Source organism: Crassostrea angulata, chromosome 2, assembly GCF_025612915.1.
Source record: "Crassostrea angulata isolate pt1a10 chromosome 2, ASM2561291v2, whole genome shotgun sequence".
Classification (NCBI taxonomy): Eukaryota; Metazoa; Mollusca; class Bivalvia; order Ostreida; family Ostreidae; genus Magallana; species Magallana angulata.
Window position 1 is genome coordinate 12,476,884 of NC_069112.1, and position 21,289 is coordinate 12,498,172.

Below are 21,289 nucleotides of genomic sequence, written 5' to 3' on the forward strand. Positions count from 1 at the left end.
GCACATGTGTATACCTGTGTAATATATGAGCCCTCAGATGCAGCCATCGATCGAGGAAAATCGCACTTTCTCCCCACAAAGAAATGCTCAATAATGTCTTTGAAAAGCTCATCCTTCCTTGTAGTCCTTCTCTGATACCTGAGCTAAATATTATAAACATCTGACCCTGTATTAATTTGTTTTTTAAACAATTTTGGACATATTTAATATGCTTCGTTTTGACAGTATCCATATCAGAATAAACCATTCAAACCTTTTAAAATTTTTCAAACTGTTATTTACATAAGTTTTTTTCATTTGAACACATTACCTATTCCGTTTGAACTCCGGGTATGCCCTACCCCCTGCCATTAGCAACTGGAATGCATCCACGGTCTTCCTTGTGGTTTTTTCAACTACGTTTTCCAAGCCTACTTCCACGTCGACATCATGATCATTACAGGTGAAGACAATATAATTAATGCCCATTTCTTTTACGGACGAAAATGTCAGGGTTCCGCCGATGTTGAACGTAATGCCAACCGACATTATGTCCTTAAACCCACATGCCTCGAACGTCGATCCTTTGGCTTACCTTGCTTCAAAATTATGAATTTCTCTGTATAAATTCCCCAAAGTCCAGTGCCCCGGAAAGCTGTTTATTGCATTAATTTCGGGTGAATGTAGACATTTTCTTAACTTAAACCCCATGACAACATGTGGTGGACTTGGGGTTGCGATTGCCGCCATGTTGTTAAGTATCTACACATGTGAAATCTTTCAAACGCTTGAAAAAACGGTTTTTAATTCATTTGTTACAATCGTCTTTTTAACTGCGCGTGTTTTGAAGACTAGTTTTAGAACAAATTAGGGTACGTAATCCGGATTTGCAATAAAACGTGCTAGGGTCGGCGCGTAAAATTTGGGTCGGTCGGGTTACCGGAAAGACACATATTTATTTTTTTGGCCTGACCCAATGGAAACAATAACAAGGCCCGAGCCTTGTTTACGCAATAGAAGAATTTGACTTCTGAATGCATTACATATACTATTTAAAACATTGTGAAAAAGGAAAGCAGAAATATCAAGGGTGTTGTATTTTAATCATGTACTTTTATCCACATTAAATTGGATTTAATGGAAAATTCACTTTGGGGCGATGGAGAAAAAAATAAAGGTACATTGCTTATGTCTGATCTTAATTTATTTTTAATAGTTCTTCCATCAAGATACCCATTTTAAGATTCAATTTGAGGATAAACAGTTGATCCCTGATATAATAAGATAAGATCATTCCAAACATTAACCTTCTCTTTATTTGTTCTATCAGTGGATGATACATAGCAGCCATATTGCTGTCTATGGAAAAAAAAACCTCTGCTCATAATGATATCAAATGCTCAATAATGAAAGATGGTACTCTATACAAATGTGACAGAGAAAAATTGCTACAAATGTATAGTCTCTTGTTACATGGGAACATCCCCGAAACCAGTGAAAGTTACTTCTGCTGCAAAATACTATAACAGAAAAAAATTCCTCATCTAATTTCATTCATTTTTTTTTATCAATTCATTTATGAGCATAACGGTAAATTTATGTCTATTCTCGCAAAAGAAATTCTTGCTCGTGTTCAGTTTTCACTACAAAATGATAAAGAACCATACTATGTGATAGCAATATATAAACTTGGAAATGCAATTTCCTTCTGGGCTTTGTCAATGATGGCTTCTGAAATACATAGCCCTTCACGCAGGTATAATATCTTTTGGCAGCTTCCCTACATTTACTTTAAAGCTGTTCTGTAGTTCATAGATGTGGGGGCAATTGCTGTTAGAGCAGTTGCTGGGTGTGCGACACTCCAAGTGGAAAACAGGGGGAAGAATTTCTGGATCGACCTCCTGCATAATCCAGCTGAAAAGAATATAAAATAAATGTAAATAAAAACATGCACAGCTTCTTGTACTTTGTGTTGATTAGCACTGCATTACTTACTCATTATAATACAGTTAGCCTTGCAAGAAAGTTAAATATTTAAAATAAATCATCAAATCTATTAAACGAGTGCAAACAGGGATCATACAAATATAATTTATTGAAAGGGCAATTTAAAGCTGAACACTAGTCGTAAAAGGGCACCGTCACACAGATATGAGTATAACCCCTTCAATTTATTTACATTTAATTGCATACCTGAAAATCGAGGTGAAGTATAAATGTGGAGTATTTCCTCTGCTGTCTTTGGATTTTATGCATTTAATTCTTTTCTATGTACGGCACATGTTCTTTTTATAAATAATGCATTGACCTGGGTTTTTTTGTTAGTATACACCTGTCATGAAAATAAGGCGTAAAATTTGATAATTTCATCGCGACCAAGTCACACAGCGAGGCAAGTGGTACATCAACACAGGTGAGACCTCTATAACAAAATACTTAAAACTGTAAGAGGTCTGCTGCTTATATGTGTGTTGTAGAGATAGCGGTAATAAAAAAGAAATATGGCGGTCAATACCTATTTACAAACAGTGTTAAGTTATAATTAGTGATATGAAATTATTAAACTCTTCATTTCACATGCATTGCTTATCAACGTGTATGAAAGTGAAAATTAAATAACTTGACGATTCCTTGTGTGGAGGGGGGGGGGGGTACCTAAGACCTTAATTAAAACATTACAATCACTATAAGGTCTTCCTTAATGAAGGTAAATATGTCTTTATTCAAAGCTATAAAGATAAAACAAATATGTCTTTATTAAAAGCAATTTGATATTTTGTTTGATGAGCCGAAAGAGGTGCATTGCCCAAAAACATCATGTTGTAGTGGTAATTTACCATTTGTCATCTTTCTTGTCACGAGACCTTTTCTTTTAATGTTATTTTATGAAGTATTAAACATTTTTCAATTTTTCTGGTACACTTAGTTGGTGAAAATGGTATAACACTCCTAAGCTGATGTAAGCAGGTACAAAATATTATGTGCTGATCATAAATGAACATTAAGTACTCAATCTCTTTTGGGTTTGATATGAATATCTTGACCATGGTGTGGTAATCATAAATAAACATTAAGTGATTGATATCTCTTTTAATGACATAGATTACGTGGAACCCCATGGCATAAACATCAAAGTAATAATGAATGTACTTTCATCTATACATTTGTCCACTACGATATGAAGAAACATCGCCCATTGTTTCCTCGGACGCGTTTAATACCCGTACTTGGTCAAGAAGAGTTAGTCCTCAAACCACCACCAGTGAGGAATGTTCCGACGTGCAAAGACTCCCGGCTTACCCCGCAATCGGACAGTGACTTTAATTCTTTTAATCATTTCTTTGTTTCCAAGAACAATTGATTATCAGTGAACTATAATTGGACTGTGATATTATATCAGAACTATTAATCATACGAAATATTATTATTTTTATTATTTGTTGCATAACTTTATTAAACTTATTTGCATTAGTACTCTATTTTCTTTGTGCTGTGTTACAGCATGGGATTTTTTTCTTACAGACGTACACAGGTTCCTCGGGGCCAGTCATTCTTTTTATGGGTATAAGAGTTCCATCAACAGCACCAGTGCAGTTAGGCCCATGTGCAAATTGATGAAAATCAGTTTTAATGGAACGCATTTCACACACCCTTTGTGTCATTTATGGTTGTATTGATAGCATAGCAAACTGAAATGAAAAAAAAATATATAAAATTATATCTAAAAACTTCACATCCTCTGTAGTAACAATTAATGATCAAGTAAATGTCATTACAAAATGAATTCCCGTGAACACTTTATATCTGAATTTATAGATATTAGAGGATAGATATAAAAACACCAGGTCACTAACACTATCAGTAATGTAATAAAGGGTGTCCAAGTAGCGTAGTTGACAATACATACGTTTCTCATCGCTGCGAACCGCGTTCTATCCCCTATATCAACGTATGTGTATGTATGTGATAGGGCACGGCGGCCACTAGCTTGGACACATGGGTACCATCCGGGCACTCTGGCTTCCTGTCATGTCAATTGTGCTCTCGTCAATGCCAACGAGAGATACATTAGGTTGTTGAACTTGATTTTGAGAAGTTTTAAAAAGAAAATAAAGTTCAGTTTAAAAAAAACTATAAATCAGTCAAAAGAGGGTTACGGTTAAAGCTGTTGTCAATAATCTGATTAATGTTATCTATTCTTAAACGATTAGATTATGATCTGTATTTGGATATCGATTTCTGAATCCTTATCTTATCAAAACACCGACTTGAACAAGTTTTCCGAGCGGGTTCGGTATTTTTGTACTACTCATGAATGTATAAACTTTCAGAAAATTACAAATTTCTCCATTAAATAAATCTAATTATTTCATTAGAATTAATAATCACATATTACCTATCACATAAATACATCGCACGTGTTACGGGGTCAGCCTTCTATACTATTACGCATGCGTATTTACTGTAAACGAAACACGTGCTGGGCTCGCGATGATTCTCCTGTACATATTTGTTGATAAAAATATGTCTTTTCTACTTCTCCAATGTAATAGTTGTTCAAAGTTTTTAAAATAATCACAATTATAATTTTGTAAGCATGTGTTTTGCGTGATTATCATAGGAGTTGACTACAAGCTAAATTTATTTTTGTAAGTGAGGCCCCTTGAGGGGTTATTTGACTCACTTATCTTTGTGCATTTTAAAATGAACCGAAATTGGAAAACCATTAATAGATTATCGAGAAAGTGATCATGTGTTCCGTATAGAGAGTCCTTTTGTACCTCGTATACCACGATGATCGGAGTCGGGCGAATATCTTTTAGTTTTCAGCACGTGTCAATTACTGTCAATCAAAATCCACGTGGTACAACTAGTCGATATAAGATTATTCCGGTTTGTACGACTCTTAAATTTCCGGAAGCTCATAATTACATTAATTAGCTACGAGAATGGGAATTTTATTTAGTTCAACTGTTACAATCAACGTTATTTCTTATTTCCTAACGAAACAATGGGTAAATCTGAAGTTATTCACACATGTGTTTTCAGCTGTACTGTCTCTTTAAAAGATTTGATCACGCTCGACCGTGTGTGATCATCTCATAATATTCAAATAACGAATAATTAATACTTTCACAATTTTATTTTATAATTTCAGCAATTGTACGATTAAATATCAAAGTAATCATTGAAAAATTGTATTAAACGATACATTACAAAATCGATTTAAAATGTTACCACAGCCAAAGACACTGGAAAATGTTAATGTATTCTAGACAAAATACAAGAAAGTTTTTAAATTTGTGTTACGTACAGTCTGCCATACATCAGCAACAAAGAGATGCGTTAATCATCATATTGTGTTTATATGTGTAATTTTTCAGTATCAAAAACATATCTGGAAGGAACATACAATTGGCATTGCATGTGGTGTTTAGTCTTCTTAATTCATAAGCGTTGAAAATAAAATGTAGGAGCGAAAACCGAAACTGATACTAGAAACTGGTTAGCCCAGCCACTGTTTGTCACTTAATACTTTGTGAAATTGGTTTATTAGACATATATTAAAAACACAGATTAATGTATCATTGTCTTGAAATTGATTTCAAATAAATATGCATGTAATAAATGTCCCATCTCTACTTATATTATAGATTTTTTTAAAACATGTCTGCGTCGGTTGTTATATCCAACTTCCTTTAATCATAAATATAGTCTCGTGAGATCGGTCATATTTTATACAATGAAACTGTCCATATATGTTATATTATATTTTGTTTCATTCTTAACAATTCGTAATTACAATTTCAGAATACGTTTTAAAAGTTGGCACCAGTCAAATTTAAATTTTCTCATTCTCTCTCTCTCTGTGCTATTTATTGTATGATATGAACTTCTTTCGATACAATGCTGGTCCAAGAAATCTACACAAATGTTAGTGTTAGTATCTTCTTAATATGCAATAAAATTGGATCTGATTAAAAAACAAATTATTTAGGGGAAAAAATCATCAACATTGAAACCAATTACGGGCGCGCTTGATATTCCAAGAAAAGTGAACACCGTGGACTCTTAATTATAACACATGGAGTGGTAAAGCGACTAGGTGTTAGGTGTAGGAATGAAATCAATATGACTACAGCAAACCTCAAATAAAACAAACACAAATTTACGGCTATAACGAATTTTTATTCCTGTTCCGGCAAAATTATTATAAGAACTATAGAAAGTTGCCGTAAATAACGACCACGGCTATAACGAATTTATTGTGAGACCCCGCTGTCAAAATTTTAACGTTTTTTAATCATTCATATAACGAATTTTGTTTCATTACAAATTTTATTGAAGATACATCAAATTTTAAGATGTATATTTTAAATATTCAAGTATAATACAGTGAAAAAAATGTAAAGGTTATATTAATATATTTTGTAGATTGCTTAATATTGATTTTATATAACTATAATAGTTTCTTACGAATTCGCTAAAACACATAACAAATTACGGTTATAACAAAGTTTTTTCTATGGTCCATCGAAATTCGCTCTGACGAGTTTTGCTGTAGTAAATTTTTATACTTGTCCTTCTAATTTTCCCTACACTACAGCATTAACATGCACTCATTAACACTACAAAATGATTACACATCTGTACATTCAGTTTCGCCGAACTAACATGACTGAAAGTGTTATTTATAGCGACAGCAAGGGAAAACGAAAGTAAGGTATATGTTCCCCAAGGCATTCACATTCACATAAACAAGCGACAAATAATAAAGGAATGGAGCAATAACATACCGATTACATGTGATTAATAACGACGGGTTTTGCGCCACGCCGCTTACATCCATAAACCTTAATGATATCATGATAACGTGTTTCTATTCAGTGTGTGTGTGTGTTGGGAGGGGTATCAAAACAGTGTTGTAAATTCACCAATAATTGATTATTCTTCTTTAAAATAAATGTGGTAATGAAAAACCGTTAAAAACATGTTATATAAACAAAAAATAAATGCATCTGATTTTTAATCACAATAACGAGCATTTGTGGTAGTTATTAAAGCTTGCGACTTTTCAATATAAAGAACTGATAACTATAGACTGAAAGACAATCTGGGCATTTAAACCGACAAAAATGCCTTAGCGTTTTACGCTATTCAAATATTGATAAAAAGGTGAGGATAGCAGGAATGTCGATTTAAATAATACAATAAACTGACCGCATTGACATATAAACAGGAAATATTGATGTGGAGTTAAGTACCTAATGAACACGCGTTGTTGATGGAATTTCTACTCGGCAATGTCTAAATATAAAATACTTGAAATATTTTTACGTCCTTGTAAAAAAAAGAAAATAAAAGAAGTGTGATGAAAAATATTTTTAATGAAAATTAAAATATAAGCACTTTGTCTGTATAACCCATGTGTAAATACTTAAACCGTGAAATATCAGGGAAATCAAGTTGCTAGGTTATAAAAATAATAATATTTAACAAAACACACCTTATTTACCGGAAAATATCCTTTATCATTGAATGTCTTTAAATTAAATCATATTACATATGCATAACATATTTTTAAAGGCCACCTAATTCAAAAAGCTACGGGACCCGACATTTCCAAGAAAGAAACAAAACGCTAAAAATATCATTGACCTAAGAAAAATTACGGTTGTTTCACAGAAGCTGTTATATAAAAAAAAACATACGACTCTGACATGACAGTCAGCGTTACATCAACTGAGAACATAGAGGAATAAAACAACCTCCTTTAATATATTACAACTTGAACAAAGTATTTACTGTTGTACACAATGTCGCGGTACGATTTGAATTCGTTACAGTCAGATTTGAGGAAGGAGCTGGGCAATGGTTTGACTGAGGAGAATGTAAAGTTAGTGAAAGATCTAATGTCTCGCTATAAAAGTGACCCCATGGACTGGAAGGACAAGGAAAAGTGGAGCGATGTAAAGTAAGTGAATCCTTTATACAAAGCCAAACCGATATGCTATACTTTTAGAATAGATTTAAAAGGTACAAACTTATCAATGTGAGGAAATTGGTAGACAGCTAAAAATCTCTGTTGAAGTATAAAATGAAATGTGGGGGCTTTTAACATATTTTGAATGCTAAAAAGTATTAATATCATATTTAAAAATTATTTACTCCTTATGCTTTGATAATAAATGATTGAGGAGTTTCTATGAGTTGAATGCCGAAATTCACTAACTGCGTTTTACATGCTTGTTACTTGAGTTGATTCGTTATTTATTCAGTTAAGTAAGAATTTCACACAGAATTTCAATCATATTTGAGTCAATAATTGTAAAAAAGTTAATTATACGTGACGTCTGTATACACCTAATTTACATTTATAGAACTGACAAGGAACTTTTTCACTGAAACTTTAACGCTGCGTTTTTAAAGCTGCTTAGATTTCGGGTTTAGATATTCAATGCAGTTTAATTTGTGGAAATATAAGGAGATTGTATTTTTTTTCAAGGTCGTATATAAAACCCTGTATGTCACATTAATTACATTGTTTAGTTTTATGGAAAAAAAATCTTTTTATACGAAATTATTCTTTAAAAGAACATCGATACACAAACAGATATATAACCGAAAAAAACGTAGCCGACATGTTTATATAAAGCCAAGTTTAATTTTCTAAAATGCGTAAATTCAAATTTTTGTATTTATCACTTCTCCCCTTTTCTGTGTGGCAGATAGCAATAATTATTGTTTACTTTATAAGAAAATAGGTTAAAAAAATCGACTTTGCGTTCAGTGATGTTCAGAATACCAGAGAGCGACCATTTAAATTCAAGAACATTTGGAGGGGGTCGGATTTTCTTACAATCTATTAACTAATTACTTTGTTGCCTTTTAGGTACACACGGACTTTGCTGGACAAAGGTAACGGCCATTACAACCTGATGATTCTGTGCTGGAACGTTGGACAGGAGAGCCCCATACACAACCACCCAAACTCACACTGCTTCATGAAAACACTAGAGGGCGTGGTCCACGAGGAGCTTTACAAGAAGCCGGATATGACGTCATGTCAGTGTTCATGCGGATGCAAGATGGAAAAGATTGACGATAGAGACTACGCAATTGATAATGTTGCTTTAATCACAGGTACATCTTTCACGAATTTTTAAATGTTGTAATAAAAAATCTATCTTTAAAGCATAAAATATAATGTAGCACCTATGATAGAAATACCTTTTCTTTTAAGCATGTATATCATATTTTCATAAATTCATGGATTATAAAATTATAAATTATATCGTTTTTCCTCAGACAAAGATGGCGTGCACAGAGTTGGAAACAAAAGTCACGTGGACAAAGCCGTGACGCTACATCTCTACTCGCCGCCATTTACCACGTGTCATAAGTATGACGACAACACGAGTAAAGAGATGGAGGTCCCCATGGGATTCGATCAGGACTTCAGTGTTCGGTGTTGTGGCACCTCATGCTGTAGTTAAACATTTTATATTAAAAATGATGTTCAGATTTTTTTTACTACAACATTTTATCTATGTACGATGTATAGAAATTTATGGACCTGCTAGGAATCTCAATGTTTTGTTTGAGTACGCCTTGCTAAATGGTATTTATTGTAATACTGAGAACGCGTGGTGAAAAAAAACATGAAGAGGGATTGCATGACAATTTGATGTATGCACGCAGTTTTTGTTAAATTTATGTTCTATTTTAACACTAGTCACTAAAACGACGAAACCACATACTAGTAGACGACACTAAATCCGACTGACTATAACAGACAAAAACATTAAGTCATAATACATATATAAATTGAAATAAGGTATTATCAATGTTTTCAATATGTAATTTGATTGTCGTAAATCAAATAAATTGTAAAAGAAATGAACACTTGAAGGTTTCAACTTTGGCATGTTATCTTTTTAGAAATGATTAATGTAGAATAAATATCACTATATACAATAGTTTTTACATAAATCATTTAGCATTGCTGTGATACATGGAATATTAAATCTTTTTCTTGTTTGCAAAGGATAGACCTAAGGAATGATAGTTGGGTTTTTTTTCTCAGATGTTAAATCTCAATTTTGAACTTTTTGTATTTGAACGTTTCTTGTTTTGAACATTAGTTTAAGAGATGATTTTGTTGAGACTCTGTGAAAATTTTAGTTGCAAAAATCATTATGTTTTATGGTTTTCACGTATTCATGACCATCAAAAACACGTTGTAATATCCTGAAATAAAGTTAAAACACATTTTGTTTTTTAAAAATATTTTTAACACTTTTATAAAGAAACATATAGTGTAAAGATATTATATTTGTCCCGCTTTTTTTTGAAAAAAAAATATACATGATTTATTCAATTATTTCAGAGTAAGTAAGATTGAAGACAAATAATCATTCAAAATTATTTCTATAGATATCAATATAACTTATTCAGTCTCTTGCAGTCTATTTATACAAGCCTCTAAAATACAAAATATTCCCTATTGTTGGCATTGCGCAGATACTAACATTTGAAACCCTCATTAAAACTTAATGCTCTTTAATTTAGGCATATTGTATATCAAACATTTCATTTTAATAATATATTTTGCCCAGTTAAGAATATAAGAGGGCTGGCTATCCTCCGTATGTCATTGAAAATGAAAGTTTAAAACATGCTTTTCATGATGTTTACAAAACATTTTAGCCCGGGTACACCTATCAAACAAAGCTATTGTTATGAAGCAGCATTAAAATGTATATCATAAATTTTGTAAGCCTGTTGGCACCTTTTATTTACTAGATCTTGATATAACCAAGTATTTATATGCGTCCAAATATTTTTTTATTATTTTTTATGCTTTTGAAATGAGAGTTTCAAGCAAGCTAATACAAACGTTTAAGAAGCGTTGCGTACCTTTTCATATATCTAAGATAGACGATTTAAATTAGTTTTTTTAAGGCAAAGATTAAAAATTGTACATTATCTACTAAGCATTTGAATTAGAATAAGTTCGTCTGTGAACAAATACTGACTTATGCTGTCTAATCAAGACATATTATCGTTCAATCAGTGCAAAGATCTTTAAAACTTTGTGGAATGTAAACCTCTGGCGTTTATATCTACCTTAGACTTGTTAAAAATTTAGTTTTGTTGAAACCTTGGTACTTATCTCGTAACACATCACAGAACTTACTTTAATCAATAGGCAAATATACTGACATATGTATTCACTGGTTTTAACCAATAGAAATAAGAATGGCAATCAGTAAAGAGCATAGGCGGTTAACCTGTTAGCTGCAGTTCATTTACTTTGAAAACCGGAAGTTATGAGTTTTATTAGTGTTTTAATCTAAAAGGAATGCGAAATGGCATCGTTTTTAGGATTTTGTAGTGGAGGTTTTACACTGCTAGAAAACAGATGAAGAAATTCCTAGGTTGTTTTCTGTTCACACACGGTAAAGTTTATCTCCTTTCGTGTATTGCTATTGATTTTAGGCTGGAAATATTTAAGCTTCCGGGTTTATCTTACTAGAATGATTTTAATTTTAAAACCCACACATCCAAAAAATTTAATAAGGGTATCTCACTACTCATGTTTTGATTTCATTGTGAGGATGATCATTATATTTTAAATGAATATTATTTTATTTATTTGTTCACCAAAGAAAGATCAGTATTTCATATTTACACAACATTCATAAAGAGAATCCATTTGAATTCAAAAAGCAAACAAGTTTTTTAAGGAATTTATTTTCGTGCGGAAGGGTTTTTAGACGGAAATGACAGAAAAAAAGCTTTTCAAAGAACTTTCAATATACTTTTCTTTTTATTATTGAGTGATAGACGTTTAACATAAAATAATGCAAATAGATAGAAAATGTGTGAATTATTCAAACCAAATTTTGCAAGAGTTTTAACTCTGAAGCCATATATCTAAAATTTCATCAATGACCCCAATGTTTTATTATGTCAAAATTATACTGAATACATATCCAGGCAAATTGGATTAATCTTATAAAGTTTTGGATATTCAAAATGTTTTTAATTCATATCAAATTGTAACTAATTCATATAAAATTGTAACTGTTATAGAAAGTGTCTATTGTAAGTTCAAAAAGGCCACAAAAATTATGAAGCTTCGTACAATTCTTTTCGTAATCCTTCTATTTATTGTGACCATTGTGCATATATAAAACAATATTTGAAGAAATAGCTTTGCTTAATCAAAAATACTGACAACAAATACTAGTCGGACTGAAATTACATTTTAGGTGCTAAAAGGTCAAATAAATTAACCATAACTCAGAGGGATGAACACTGACCTCCCATTTTCTTTGAATTTTTTAAGTATGTTTTGTCCGCAGATGCCAATGATATACTTCTCAAGAAATGCTTGATACAAGAACATTGAGGAGTGGGATACTTTAACAGAATGATAAATGAAGTCATAGATGAGAAAACAATAAACTAAACTAAACTAAAATTTAGATAATATATATTTGTATTTTCTTTCTTCTAAACGGCTTTTTGATATTCCTGTGTAAATTCGATACATTAATGTACACAAATGGAATGAATACTGAAAAAAATTGTGGAATAAAAGTTTTTGAAAATGAAATACAGTGTCATGATGAGAGGAGCAATATAGTATGATTATAAAGATCAATATAAAGTCTGCCGATATAAGGCATACAGTAAGTTGTTAACACGCAGTCTAAACACAAAGTTAAATACAGAATCTATGATGAACAGTAAGATCCATGCGGTGAAATGATAGGCATTGAATAATGAAGTAACTTGTAATATTTTAACAAGTTGTAAACAAATGATACAAACATTATTGTGAAAAATTAAAAGCGTTGTGATGTGAGGACAAAGGCGGTATTTTAAACTGAATTTCAAGTAAATATTTTTTGGTATTATAAACATTCTTAGCGAAAACAAAATCATTGGACAAATTCTAATATTCTAACAGTATATGATTTTATACATTCGCCCTTAGGAAATATGATTTTTCTTGGTGGAATAAATCTTGATAATTCTCAAACATTCATGCAATAATAGTTTTATGATACCGAACAACATGTGATAATGCAAAATACGTCGATTTCTAATAATTTTTCGACTTATGCGAAAGCAATAACGTCGTGATTGTTTATTTTTGTTATTGTTTCTCTTTTCTTTTATAAATTCGAATCAAATGAAGTAAGACACGACGTTTTGTCGCTCGAACACGTGACTCTCTAGACCAATCAGGTGACATGTGATATAGAATAATCACATTGAAGTATTATAATATGTTGTATTGCTTTGAGATTAACCTTAATGCATTGTCTCCCTTTCCAGTGACAGCAATCTCCATAATCAACAAAGACATAATTGACCAGGGATTCTGTCATAATGAACACGTCAAGTTAGAACTACCTGTTGAATGTGGCTCCAATTTCACTGCAAGTGTACTTCATTCCAATGATGGGAACCTCATTTTGCAATGCCAGCACCCCCTCCATGGTTCGTTGAATTGTGGCGTTGAGAATGTGACAGGAAAATACAATGCATCAACAGATATATTTGAGATTGACTTTATATACAACGAGACCGTCCACGGTGGTCAACAATATAACATCAGTATTTCCTGCAATGACTCGTCGCAAGCAATACAAATTCTTCTCAAACCATGTCGTAAGTTTCATAAACCTTAATAAAGCTTAATATATGTTTGAACAAACATTTCAAATGTTTATTTACTATACAAAACACACTTACACACTTACATCACTGGCGTCAGAAGCAAATTGAAAGTGGGAGGCTAGACTGGGGGGGGGGGGGAGGGTTACCTATACTTCCGAAAATAAATTGTCCTACCCATTTTTTTTTTTACCTCAAATCATGAAATTCCTAATTGGGGAGGGGGGGGGGGGTGCTCGTATGCCTATTACTCCAACTTCTCAGTCTTTAAAGGTAAATTTAGGAACAATGACAAAAGTGGGGGGGGGGGCTAAACCCCCTATGATGTTATGTGCCTAATGGTTAAATCTAACTTTGGAAAAAAAAGGGGGCTAAGCCCACCCCCCCCCCTAGCCCCCCGGTTCCGACGCCTATGCACATAACCTATTGCAATTTGCTTTCGATCAGCGTCGTGCGATAACAATTGAACATCTTCTTTTAAAAAAACTACGTGCAAAATTCTTTTTAAATTGAGTGTGTATTTTTAAGCTAAGGGTGACCATAAACTTTTGCTTCTCTGATTCTCGACCAATAGGGGTCCTAGGGGAGGGGAAAATAAATAAAAAACAATTCGTAAAATTGTCTTATCGTCTCCAACAAATCTGATTCATGATTATGTAGACCAGACATCCTTCTACCAAAATTGTAAATTTCACTTACGGAGTACGGGTTTTGACTCTAGAGCGGGACCGAAATAGTAAGTAGTGTTTATGCATATAAGGTTTGAAAATCTTCTATTATGTAGACCAGAAATCCTTCTACCAAACTTGTAAATTTTACTTCGGGAATGACAAAACAAACCATGATTTTTTATTAATTGAATTAGCTTATTAGTTTTTTATGTAATATGAAATCTTTGTAACAATTTTTTGTTTTATAAAAATAAAATGGATAAAAACATGTGAAAATTATCAGTATTGTGTTATCGATACTGCATTGCAATGGACTGCTTCGTGAACAATTGCCTTTTTTTTTTGAAATGTTGATGAGTTTAAAGTGCCTGTCGTTATCGTTTGTTTCTTTTACTTGAGACTCTGTTTTAAATTCCATTTCTTCGTAGGTTTTGACTCTAGAGCGGAGCCAAAATGGTCAGTTGTGTTAATGCATATATTGTTTGAAAATCTTCTATTCTACTCGCACAAATCTGTTTTAAAAACTGAATTCATAATTATGTAGACCAGAAGGCCCTATATATATCAGAATTGTACATTTCATGTAACCCTGAGAAGACGTTAAATATATTGTAGAGGCTTTTGCCAAGAGTTCGAAAGGTGGGAGGGGGCAGTTTATGGAGATTGTTCATTTAATATTTATTCATTGTAAATAATGAAATTAAGAAAAGTGGTTTTTATTATGATAAGATAAATTTTGACATTGGTCCCTGTATGCACAGGTTTGCGGGAGTTATCGCTCTTTGCACAATGCAATGCGCAATTTTTGCAGTTAAGTTTTGGCGCCATATATATGCAAGCTGTTCGGCGAGCAGCTCTTTTTTCTCTCCATGCAGGAGGGTAACCCATACGATCTTCGTTCCAGAGACCGGGCTGTTCTTGAATTTATAAGATCGTGTGACGACTCGTCAGGCGACAGCCATGCAGAATTAGAGGCTTCCGGCGGCTTGGCAACAACGGTATCAACAGAGGAAGTTCAGGCCACCACGCCGCGGATACATGCAGTCCTAAGAGCCCCAAATATATCTAGTGAAATACTCGTTTTAGAGAAGGAGCTCCAGACCTTAGAACTACATAAACGAAAGATGCAACTCCTTCAGAATATTGATGCTTGCAAACAGACTATAGCGGCAATGCAAGAGAAAGACAGCCCTGGCCAAAGCCCAAGTTCAACTCGCGCACCTGAGAATCATGCGACTGCTTCTGGAGTTGAGCCTACACCGAATGTACAACCCCCGCAAGGTACAGTTGACCTCAGTAATCTTATGAACTTGTTCCCCTCTCATGTTTCTACTGCATTTACACAATGCCCATCCAGTAATAAAGGGAAAGTAAGACTCGTTCATAACTACGTTTGGCTTGACCCCATTATGCAACAAGAGAAGGATGATCTTCTCACACTTACCAACACTGGAGTGAAGATTAACAAAAAGCTTGATTGTGACTATTATAAACTGTCCATTGAACAGTGGGGCTATGGTAATGCTGCCATTATGCAGGAAATGATCATTAATCAGGAACTGGATGACCAGGGAGTGCGCGACTACCTGGAGTATACCAAGTACATTAATCGCTTATTCAACAAGTATGTCAAAGGTAGTGTCCTTCTCTTTGACCGTGAGTACAGAGAATTGCAATTCAAGGAAAAGTTTCGATGGGGTGCATCTCGTCCTCACCTTCAGGATTTTCAACTGATCTCTAAACCCAACAGCCTTACCATGCAGACCCTGCAAGGATCATTGGGAACAAACGCTAAGAAGGAGGGTACCTCCAAGCAGAAAGGAAGTCGACGTGGTCCATTCACACCTGACGGCAAAGAGATTTGCAGGAAATTTAATATGGAAACATGTGACTTTACCAACTGTAAATTGCAACATTGTTGTTTTGTTTGTTATTCACAAACTCATAATGCTCTGTCTCACCCAAAAAACTAGGGAATGGGACAGGTTACTGCTCTGACTCCTCCTCAGGGCTAAAGTATTCTGTTTGGGAATTTTATTTACAAGATGATTTTGATCGCCACTTTCTATGTGAGGGGATAAAAGAGGGCTTTAGAATTATTGATGAGGGAGCTGAGCAGCGACTTGTCCCATGTGAAGTCGATAATTATCAGTCATGTTTTCAATGGCTACTTGTGTCAAACCTACTATTGTTAGTGCCTTAGGAGCTATCCCTAAATCACATTCTAAGGTTAGGCTTATCCATGATGCTAGTCACCCGTTGCATATGTCTATTAATGATTATGTACAGTCGGATACTTCATGTTCATACATGGATTTACGTGTTGTTAGTAAGCTCATTATTGAAGGTTGTTATCTTGCAAAGATAGATCTACAGTCTGCTTACAGATCAGTCCCCATTCACCCTTCTAACTATTGGGCTACTGGGTTAAAATGGCAGTTTGTAAATGCTACATCGCCAACATATTTGTATGACACTAAGCTTCCCTTTGGCGCTGCTAAAAGCCCTCAAATTTTTCAACGGCTTAGTAGTGCAGTCTGTAGAATTTTAAAGAAAGTGTATGGTTATACTGCAATTGCTTATCTTGATGATTTTTTGATTTTTGGTAAAAACTTTTATGACTGTTCAAGAGCATTGTATACCCTTCTTAGGCTACTTAGAGAGCTAGGTTTGCTATTAACTGGTCCAAGGTTGAAGGTCCTTCTCAGCAGCTGGTATTCCTGGGGGTGGTAGTAGATTCAGTGACAATGACTCTATCCTTGCCATCATCAAAGCTACAAGATTTCAACAATTTACTGGGAACTTTTTCTCGGAGAAAGCGAGCTAGTGTTAGACAGTTAGAAACACTTATTGGAAAGCTCAATTGGGCCTCTCAAGTGATCTGTGGTGGTCGTACCTTTCTCCGTCGAATTTTGGACTTGAAGAATGCTGTGACTGAGAGACATCATAAAGTGTTGCTCACTGAGGATTTCTTTGCAGATCTTCAGTGGTAGATATCATTTATGTCGATATTCAATGGCACGTGTCGTATACAGGATCCACGCCCCATCACCTCACTCCAGACGGATGCTTCTTCTGAGGGAGGTGGAGGATACTACAATGGAGACTACTTCTACATTAATTGGCCATTAGATCTACCAGCTTGTGCCATGGCCCATATTAATGTTAAAGAATTTATCGCTATTTTCTTGTCTGTGTGTAGGTGGGGTAAATACTTTGTGAATAGTAAAGTGATCATACATAGTGATAATTCTTCTGCCGTGTCGTGGATTAACAAAGGAACTTCCAGGATTCCCCTTGTACAGTTCATGTGCCGCATTCTGTTCTGGATATCTGCCCTGTATAATTGTGTTATCAGTGCTAAATACTTACCAGGCAAACAAAACATCATTGGGGATGCATGTTCCCGTCTCCATGAGCTGGGTCAACTTACAAAACTGTATTCCTTAGTGCCTTCCCTGCAACACAATAACTTTTCTATTGCAACATTGTTGTCTCATATGTCATTACCATTTATCTTTGCCAGGTGGATTCACTGTACAGTCCTTACAAGACCAAGCATCTGCTTTGAAAAGAAAGGCATGGGCTAACTCAACAACTTCCACTTATCGCACTAATATGAAGACTTACCTGGATTTTTGTGACCATATCAGTGTTCCCCCACTACCAGCAACTTCAAAAACATTACAGTTATATGCGACTTACTTGGCCAAAGTGAAGTGTTTCAAATTTTGTTCAAGTCAGCAATACTTGAATATTATACCACACATGCACAAACTTTGTAATCTTCCAAATTACCAGAGGATTACCAGTTGAGGATTACCAGTTGAAATATTTGCTCATGGGTATTAAGCGAGAATTGGGTAGCGCCCAATTTCCTGTCGATTCGATAACATCATCACATCTTCTCCGGATGAGATCTTTCATTGACTTTTCATCAGTTGAAGACTTGGGCTTTTGGTGTGCGTGTTTGGTAGCCTTTTATGGTCTGCTTCGTCCAGGCACCATTGCAATTACAGGACCTTTTGAGACATCACAACATGTCAGAAGAGTTGATTTGATGCCTTGTTCATGGGGCTACCTACTTTGCTTACGACATACAAAGACAATTCAGTTTCGAGAAAGGGAGCTTAATGTTATCCTTCCTCAAGTTACTGGGGAAATGTGTCCGGCATCAGCCGTTCAGGCTTACCTTCATCTTACAAGAGGAGCAGATCTTTTTGGGTCTCTTCTTCTCACAGGAAAAGGGGCCGTTTTTACCTACAGCATTTTCCGCCGAAAGCTACATTCCATACTTGTACAAGCAGGAATTGATGACAGTAACATCAAGGGTCATTCTTTTCGACGTGGTGGAGCCACCTGGTTAAGTCGGATTGGTGTGCCGGTAGATCAGATCAAATCGATTGGATACTGGTCGAGTGATGCAGTGCTAAGATACATTGACCCTCACATATTCTTTAATCATGTTTTACGTGTATATGCGTTTGATGTATTTTTTGTCAATAAATTTTACGCCACTTTGATTACTTGTTCTATTGGTAACAGGACTTGAGTCAAAAAATGATTAAAAAGTTACACAAGTTTTTTATTATATAAAATAAAAGAACCCAAACTTTTGCAAGATTTTAAACGAAGAAATGGCCTTGTTAGGAGAAAAGTAATATTTGGTTTGCCAAAAATACTGATAAGCGGTACGTGTACAAATGCCAAGTGATGTTTTGTATAAAAGGAATAATACAGAACGGGTGAAACATGAGAAGTGAGAAAGAAAGCAAATAACATTTTTTTCGTTTTAATGATATAGGGGCGAGATTCTGTCTGGCCAATGAGGATGGAGCATTGGGTTGATTTAAATAACACATGTATACTATTAGTTTTTAGTTTATCTCTGAAAACGCATACACGCAAAAGCTACATCCAGGTAATAAAGTTGACAAATATGCGAAATTTTCAGTATTTGGCCATGTACTCTATTATCTTAAAGTTATTCACCAAGATTGTTGGTTAATAGTCCTTGTTGCAAAATTTAAAGTAGGAAGGGGTGGTTATTGCAATATTGAATGCCACTTTTAAAATGCATATATGGGAATCCTCAACATGTCTGTGTATGGGCTATGGTAATCAAGTGACCGTTAAGACTTGTTGGCTTCTTGTTGTATTTCAGTGTGTTATAAATATGCTTCGAAATTGTCATTATAGGAAAGAAAAAAAAAACAACAGGAAAACTTATTTTAAATCGTAGGTTTTGTCTTATTTAATATACTTGAAACCGCTAACAAACTATTTTATAGTTTCAGGATTCGCAGTAAATGCGACTCTTCTCAACGAATCATCCATTATCGTTGATTGCCAGCATTCGTCATTCAACTATTCAAGAACTCCATTAAGTATCCAACAAAAGGAAGGGAACGAATATGGAACCGGCTCAAAAAACTATCACACACCTGATTGTCTTAGTAAGATAGATATATAAGTCATTTTTTCAACATCAGAAATAATTATCTTCTAAGTTTATTAATTTTTAAAAAAACAATTGTAAGAAAAGAGTGATAATTTCAATAAAGGAATTGTATATTTGTCTAAATGTATATTGTACATTAGCTATAAAGACTTATTTTGTTAAAAAAAAAAACTCGCGCTCCAGCCAGCGTTTGTACAATTAAAGTACATTTTTCACAAAATATATTTTGTATTTTAAAGGTAGTATGGGACACATCCATGTTGTGACCGAATATTTATGGAAATAAACACTAAAATTTAAGTGTAATTTTATAAATAGTTTCTTTTCCAAACTTGTTACATGTACCCAACATCGTAGCACAGTAGGTTAGAGGGATCTGTTTACCATGAGGTCGAATCCCGCTGTAGATTTAAAGATTTTTGTTTATCCAGAAATGTTTAAAAACGTATTTTTGGGTTAAATATTGTAAAATTCGAACATTTTAAACCGCTTAAACTTTAAGAAATATAATGTACCTAAATCCGAATTAATATCGATATATGTCCAATACAATTTTCAAATGCCTGTTATAATTTTTTAGCAATTGCAAATTGTAATAATTTTTTTAAGCTCTACGAAACGGTTTACGATGTGTGGTACCATACACACCCGGTAATGTATACCAGTGTTACTTGGGCAGTGCAGTGTACAACATCGACAGCATAAGTAATCAAACAGAAACAACACATTTAACAAGAAACACAACTTACGCAACAGGAACTGCAGCCAAAAGTAGGTTAATTTTTTTAGAGTAATAAACTACAAAATCAACGATTTTCCGAATCGTCGAAAGTACCTGTAATAATAAATGTACTGTAATTTGATAATGTTGACTTTCAAACGCCTTTGTGATATTTTTGTATTTCTTTGAAATAGATAATGCTTGTCTTATATAAAAAAATGTTTTCTTAGGTAGGTAGTACGAATTCATGCATCTGAATAATCTGGAAGGAATTCCAAACAAAAAGATTATAATAATTTTCGTATTTCACAGGTATTGGCTTTGGCAACACACGATCGATGCTGTTTGCTATGTTCCCTGTTGCTCCTGCCATATTAATCGCATCTTGCTCAAGATGAAAAAGTGTGATGACTTATCAGTATTTATGACCTTTTTTCCTATATCATTCGCGTTATTTGGGTATTTACGTCATCGAAACAATAAATCGAATATATTAGGTGTGTTTATATGATTGTTTTTGGTCTGTGCCATCGACAGACTGAATTACATTAGTGAGTGCTCGGGAATCAAGAACATTCATCTATTGTATGTATTTTAATTAGATATTGATTCTTGGTATCTTGTCTTAAGTGGCATAGTGTCTTTTGGACTCTTTATACATCATTTAAAGAATGAAGTCTCGAATATCAAATATGCATACCTGTAGTTCTCTTTTTTTCTCACAATAAGAATAAAATTATTTTTCTTGAAGATATTCATTTT

General features: G+C 33.9%; 2 protein-coding genes across 4 annotated transcripts; both read left to right on the plus strand.

Annotated features, from left to right (window-relative positions):
* The first annotated feature begins 7,689 nt into the window (after positions 1-7,689).
* Positions 7,690-10,256, plus strand: LOC128173406 (cysteine dioxygenase type 1-like). 2 transcript variants are annotated; one of them, XM_052839078.1, is made up of 4 exons: positions 7,690-7,954; positions 8,873-9,123; positions 9,289-9,475; positions 9,518-10,256. In XM_052839078.1, coding segments are annotated over exons 1-4 (597 nt in total). In that variant the 5' UTR covers positions 7,690-7,796; the 3' UTR covers positions 9,519-10,256. The 2 variants fall into 2 exon arrangements, with proteins under 2 accessions (XP_052695038.1, XP_052695037.1); XM_052839077.1 differs by having other exon boundaries at positions 7,691-7,954; positions 9,289-10,256.
* A 128-nt stretch (positions 10,257-10,384) lies between these two features.
* LOC128173405 (uncharacterized) lies at positions 10,385-21,002 on the plus strand. 2 transcript variants are annotated; one of them, XM_052839076.1, is made up of 5 exons: positions 10,385-11,441; positions 13,333-13,668; positions 19,643-19,801; positions 20,416-20,577; positions 20,840-21,002. In XM_052839076.1, exons 1-5 carry the CDS (start codon positions 11,405-11,407, stop codon positions 20,923-20,925), a joined length of 780 nt encoding a protein of 259 aa, XP_052695036.1. In that variant the 5' UTR covers positions 10,385-11,404; the 3' UTR covers positions 20,926-21,002. The 2 variants fall into 2 exon arrangements, with proteins under 2 accessions (XP_052695036.1, XP_052695035.1); XM_052839075.1 differs by having other exon boundaries at positions 11,221-11,441; positions 19,637-19,801.
* The last annotated feature ends 287 nt before the right edge of the window (positions 21,003-21,289 follow it).